At 44.3% G+C, this 6,283-nt stretch overlaps 1 protein-coding gene across 1 annotated transcript; it reads left to right on the top strand.

The window, feature by feature from the left end:
• The first annotated feature begins 193 nt into the window (after positions 1-193).
• ndufaf7 (NADH:ubiquinone oxidoreductase complex assembly factor 7) lies at positions 194-6,190 on the top strand. Its single transcript, XM_053444924.1, has 10 exons — positions 194-553; positions 988-1,148; positions 1,238-1,318; positions 1,450-1,560; positions 1,673-1,886; positions 2,023-2,081; positions 2,416-2,529; positions 3,062-3,205; positions 3,938-4,111; positions 4,276-6,190. Exons 1-10 carry the CDS (start codon positions 487-489, stop codon positions 4,495-4,497), a joined length of 1,347 nt encoding a protein of 448 aa, XP_053300899.1. The 5' UTR covers positions 194-486; the 3' UTR covers positions 4,498-6,190.
• The last annotated feature ends 93 nt before the right edge of the window (positions 6,191-6,283 follow it).

Raw genomic sequence — 6,283 nt, 5'->3', positions numbered from 1 at the left:
TTGGGAGACAATGGAGATTTGGGGAATGTTAACCACAACATAGGAAGTTTAATAAATACAATATAATATAATTTGTGTTTTTTAGAGCAAAGGCTTTTTCTGAAACTTCTTTATGTTCATGACTAAAGTTTTTTTAAATCCTGGATATGGCCCTTGTTTTGAAAAGTCTACCGGATATTGAATCTTTGGTCTCTTCCGCCTCTTAGCTTTAGCATTAGCTTTAGCGTTTAGCTCCTGCACGTGAACTCTGCAGGTTTTTATCTATTTTAAACAGAAGTCAGGAACAAATCAACATCAGTTTTTGTTTGAATTCTCTATCAGAAGATAACGCTTTGCTTCTGTTTCGGGATCTTTTCGTTTTCCACCTTTAACCTGCTTATAACCCTGACAAAGCTAATGCTAGCCGGCTAGCAGCTAACCCTGTCAGAGCTGAAGTTTAAAGGTGAAGTTTAAAGTTTCGATGAATTCATATGAAAATTCATAAGAATGAGAAGTTTCCTCGGTTTAAAAACTCAGCAGCTGCTCAGCGGGGTCTTCAGCTCGTCCGCAGCAGGTGACGTCATCTCGTTTATTCTTATACTTCTTATTAAAACATGATTTAAAAAGATTGATGACCTGTTTAACATGTCTGAGTGTTACTGTCACAAAATCCATTAATCACAGACTAAAACATCTAAAACACAAGAGATACCACATTTATAAACATGCACTTTAATTAATATAGTTCTTATTATTGTGTGTTATTTGTGAATATCCATCCGTCCAGTTACAGGGCTGCAGATAATCACTCCTTTCAGAGTTTTGAATGAACAGATTAATCTTGTATTCTATATAATCTTATTGAACTTCTTAAAAATGACCTTTAAAATTATCAGTAATTGAAATACACAACCACAGCAGACAGAGAAGATTGGGTGATAAACATGTTACTTTAAGTGTTCGGCTGAAGATGATCCTTTATTAATATTTAGTGTTTGTGTGTGTCAGTGCGATGGCGAGCAGCTCGGACCCGCCTCCTCTGCACCTCCTCACCGGATGAAGGGAAACGCCCCCCCTCCATGCTGAGACACCTGACCTCCAAGTTAAAAGCCACAGGTCCGATTTCGGTGGCCGAGTACATGAGGGAGGTTCTGACCAACCCTGTGACGGTAAATCAATCTGTCCCAGTTATCGTTATCATTTAATAAACCTGAATAAATCTGTATCCCTCACTCAGACTGATGAGTTGTTTCTTTAGGGTTATTATGTGAAGAACAACATGCTCGGACCGGACGGGGATTTCATCACCTCACCTGAAATCAGTCAGATCTTTGGAGAGGTGAGGCTGAGATACATAGAAACTGGAGACAAGCGTTAAAACAGATGAAAATGATGATGAGAATGATGCCCAGTCAAACCGACCTCCCTCTCCTGCTGTTGTTTAAATGGATTGTTTTATCTCCCCTCCAGCTGCTCGGTGTCTGGATCCTCAGCGAGTGGATGGGAGCCGGTCGACCCAAACAGCTGCAGCTGGTCGAGCTCGGACCTGGAAAAGGATCGTTGGCCAGCGACGTCCTCAGGGTGAGAACTCAGGCTTCTTATCAAAGATCATTAAACTTCTCTGGGTCGAATAGTCTTCATTCTTGGACGATACAATAATATGAATTTTACGTGTGTTGTCCTTTCTCTCCAGGTGTTCAGTCAGCTGCAGTCGGTTCTGTGTGAGGCCTCGGTGTCTGTCCACCTGGTCGAGGTGAGTCCGGCTCTGAGTCGGCTGCAGGCCCAGACTCTGACCGGGGACAGCAGCCGGGAGGCGGACGTGGAGGACGAGCTGGTTTACCGCCGCGGGGAGACGGCCGCCGGCCTCCCGGTGTCCTGGTACCGCCGCCTGGACGACGTCCCCACAGGTAGAAGTCAAATTCAACATTTTCATATATAATTCAGATTAGAGGACACCAGAGACGTTCCTGCATGTTTTGTCTTTATTAAAGAGAGATTGTATGATGAGTAAAGTTTATTCAGTCACTGTCTCTCTTCTTTCAGGTTTCAGCATCTTTATCGCTCACGAGTTCTTCGACGCTCTGCCCATCCACAAGTTTCAGGTAAAGTCACCAAGTATAAAACTTTACTGTGATTATAAATATATCTTCTATCTGTTTGGTAAATGATCTGTGTCCTTGGGCTGTAGTGTCACACGTCCCTGATCACCAGTGACACGTGTTATATATATTTTCTCCACCAGATGGTGTCGAAGTGAAATAAAAACCCTTCTTTGTAACTGAGACTTTCTGAACTGTGGGATTTTATTAGATTCTACTTTTGTCATTTCACTCTGAACTTTATTTTTGAATTGTGTCTAAACTCATCACCTCCACTCGTCTATATTTTGAAGATTCGAGTGTCGTTACATATAAAGAGTTTGTTTGTTGTGGTCAGAGGACGGAGAAGGGCTGGAGGGAGGTGATGGTGGACATCGACCCGGAGAAGTCCGATCAGCTGAGGTTCGTCGTGACCCCGTCTCCCACCCTGGCCTCGTCCACGTTCGTTCATGTGAGTACCTGAACAACCAGGAGGCTGCTGGTCCCAGTGGGACGGTTAATGTGGACGAACCGTCTCTCACACGGACACATGGGGTTTTATCTACATGTTTTCTGTCTGATATTAATGTTGAAGGAAGGAAAAACAGAAGTTCAGACTTTTTAAAACGATTTGTGAAAATGAATCTCTCCAGACAGCTCGGATCAAACTTTGAGTTTGTGTGTAAATGAACCGACTCGGACGAACTCTTTAAGTTTTGTTCCTTCGTCTCCATCTGGTTTTTATTGCCCACATTTGAACCTTCTACACGTCCACAGCCTGTTTGATTTGGTCTCCGGCTCAGCGGCGTCTCTTTGAACCCGGTGCCAGACGTTATCATCACACAGTTTCAGATCCAGTCTGAGCTCAGCTCCTGTTTATATCCAACCACATGTGAAGGAGAAGGAGGATTCATTAAGTTCTGTGTTTTCAAAGATCTAATAATGAGCGTGTTTATATGTTGGAGTTTAAAATGTGATGTGGTGACTGTGTGTGTGTCCCTCAGGCCGATGAGAGGCGGGATCACGTGGAGGTGTGTGCAGAGGGCGGGGTCATCGTCCAGCAGCTGGCCCGGAGGATCCTGGAGGACGGCGGCGCGGCGCTGATCGCCGACTACGGTCACGAAGGAACCAAGACGGACACGTTCAGAGTATGAAGATGATCACGTGTATAGTTCTGTTTTCCATTTGAAATCAAAGTCAAATGTTAGCAAATGAACACTGTGATCCAAACACAGAACATAAAACACATCTATCACAACACGATTGAAGAGCAGCAGGTTACACGTCCCCTTCTAACTTTACTAACTAGAAGACTTTCCTTATTTCTATTCTCGTGGACGTCTTCAGCTGTAGAACTTTTTACCCAGAAGCCCCTTTGTGTGTCCCTCAGGTTCTGAGCTCTAACGTGTTTGTGAGGACAGTTTGAGACTCGGACCTGAAGGCGAGGACGCTCTGTCCGGTCGTCTCCTCTGTCACAGTTGAAGGAAGCAGATGTAGGAAGTAGTGAAGCTCCTCTGCTGCAGGCGGGGGGGGGGGGGGGGGGGGGGACCGGGGTCGACTGACTCATCGCTCCTCTTCCTCCGCTGCTCACTGATGTTCTTTTACTTTATCCTGTAAACACATTAAACCTCACAACCAACATCATTATGACTAAAAACTAGTGATATCAAGTGATGCTACATTTAAAGAACCACAATGTAACTGTTACAGAGCAGCAGTGCCCTCTGCAGCTACACCTGGGTTACTACATGTCAGTGAGCGCTCACAGCTCCATAGCGTTGTTTTAACTCTGTGAATATCTATTACCCATAATGCTCTTTTCTAAATGCATCTGAGGCCCGACCCTCCCTGATGCTTCTCCTCTCCCTGTGACTCTTCAGGGTTTTAAAGGTCACCGGCTCCACGACGTCCTGGCCTCCCCCGGCTCGGCCGACCTCACCGCCGACGTGGACTTCAGCTACCTGCGCAGGACCGCTGGAGGGGGCGTGGCCTGTTTGGGACCTGTCACTCAGAGGACGTTCCTGAAGAACATGGGCATCGACACACGGATGCAGGTGAATCTTTAGTTTCAGCTTTTGTTTCTTCTCTTGTTGCTGATGGAGCTCCGCTGGCTTGTTACAGTGAGAGAGAACGTGACATCATCATTATAGAACCATTGATTACTGGAGCTGGAACCAGATGTAAGTCTCATCTCCAGATGTGTGAACTCCCTCTGCAGGCGCTGCTGAGGAACTGCAGCGACCCGTCCACCAGGAAGCAGCTGATCAGCAGCTACGACATGTTGACCAACCCGGAGAAGATGGGCGAGCGCTTCCACTTCTTCAGCCTGCTGCACCACAGCCGCCTGGCCACACCCACGAGGGCCACGGGGATGAAGCTGGAGAAGACGAGCCCGGCGCCGCTGCCCGTGGCCGGATTCACCGAGCTCAGCTTCTCCTAGAGCGTCAGAAACATCTGGAAACAACTGGACACTTGTCAGATCTTTTCTATTCAAGTGAGTGAGGGACACGAAACAGACTTTAGAGAAGATCCAAGATATTTGGAGGATCCTGTACAACACAACACTTGTTTGTTTTTGAAGCAACATTATGAAGCTTGATGAAAGTGAGTCTGATGTGTGATGTGTGAGCAAGAGAAAGTTTCCTCCTTCTCTGCCTGAGCGTCTGTTCTCTGTGACTCTGCTGAGTGGGTTCCATCTCCTGAGAGAAGAACTGACTGAGAGTCACAGACACAACCAGCTGCAGCTCAAGAGTGAAGCTGAACTGAGATCAGTTAGAAAACCAGAGTTTATCTCCAATATTCAGCAGGAAACTGTGAAACATGATGAAAACAGAGTTGGTGGATTTGTTCCAGCTATTCAGGTTCAGGAAGCAGAGGATCATGGGTAATATCCAGTGTTCACCACATGTGGCTGCAGGGGGCGCTGCTGCCCAGTAAAACTTACATCATGTTGCTTTAAGTGTTTTGTGTTCACACGTGTCTCTAATCCAGAGAAGAAGCAGTTTATTGTCATCGACCAGGTTGAACATGATCTGAACTGAATTATTATTTCTGTTGAAGTCAGTTGTGAAAAGCCCGTTAACGTAAAAATGCCAGAAAATACAAAAAAATAGAAGTTTATTGATATTTACTTTTTCTTTAATCATGCGAAGGAGACACTTTTTATTTTCATATTCTAAACAATTGTTCAAATTCTACAACTTGAAGTCGTGTTCAAACTCAAACTGACGCCCTGTGACTCTGCGTCAGGTCAAAGGTCGTCCCGCTGCAGGAGGATCTCTCTCCTCCGTCCACATCTGGAAGCTGTTAGTTGAGCTGCAGCCAATCACAGCGAGCTCCTCCGGTAGCAATTAAAAGCTTCAATTACACGTGGTGGGGGGGGGGGGCGCCGCTGCCAAAACAAGCAGCCTTCCTGCAGAGCGGCGACAAAGGGAGTCGGTCGGGCTCAGGATCTGGTTCAGGATCTGGTTCAGGATCTGGCTCAGGATCTGGTTCAGGATCTGGTTCAGGATCTGGTTCAGGATCTGGTTCAGGATCTGGTTCATTAAGAGATCGCTTCCAAACAGCCTCTTTTTTTTCTTAATTTGATGACATTTGGATGAAAGGATTTTATTGAACTGAAGAAAAAACCAGGCGATGATTTAAAATCTGTTTCTCAGAGTCAGTTTGAAAAGTTTTGACTTTAATATTTTCTCATCAAAATCATCCACATGACACAAAGTTTCTTTCAAAGATATAAAACGTGAAATATATTCTCAGGCTGGAGTCGGATCCGGATTCATGAAGCTCGATTCTCAGTTCGTCTTCATTACAGAAAAAATTATTTGTAAAATCACTTTTGATTTGTTTTCTGCAAAAATAGTAACGACTCATCACTTATTTAACTAAACAAAAATCTTCGGAAACTCGAGAAAAATATTTATAATATTAGAACAAACCAGAAGTTAATCTCTTATTTTTTTTTCAGATTTCCCCGAAAGTGCAAAGAACAAAAAATTAAACAAAACATTAAAGTCACAATTTCTTTCAGACTTTTACTTTCCTCTGAGTTTGTTGAAGTGAACGTGTGAAACATCTTCATGAGGCCGAAGAGTCGTAAAAACATGAAGTCCGATCGTAAAGTCTCAGGTTTGTCGTTAACAGAAAAGATATTTAAAATCTTCAGATTTCAGTTCTCAGGATTGTTTCTTATAGTTTGTAAAAATAAAAATAAAAATTGGAAAAAG

This window comes from Pleuronectes platessa, chromosome 17, assembly GCF_947347685.1.
Source record: "Pleuronectes platessa chromosome 17, fPlePla1.1, whole genome shotgun sequence".
Lineage (NCBI taxonomy): Eukaryota > Metazoa > Chordata > Actinopteri > Pleuronectiformes > Pleuronectidae > Pleuronectes > Pleuronectes platessa.
The sequence above is the reverse complement of the archived record's forward strand: the minus strand, read 5'-3'. Positions and strand labels throughout refer to the sequence as shown.

Coding starts and splice junctions, on each gene's coding strand:
- ndufaf7 (XM_053444924.1), top strand. CDS start 487: ATGAGAAGTTTCCTCGGTTTAAAAACTCAGCAGCTGCTCAGCGGGGTC. Junction 3,206..3,937: donor CCAAGACGGACACGTTCAGA/GTATGAAGATGA, acceptor GTGACTCTTCAG/GGTTTTAAAGGTCACCGGCT. Junction 4,112..4,275: donor GCATCGACACACGGATGCAG/GTGAATCTTTAG, acceptor CTCCCTCTGCAG/GCGCTGCTGAGGAACTGCAG.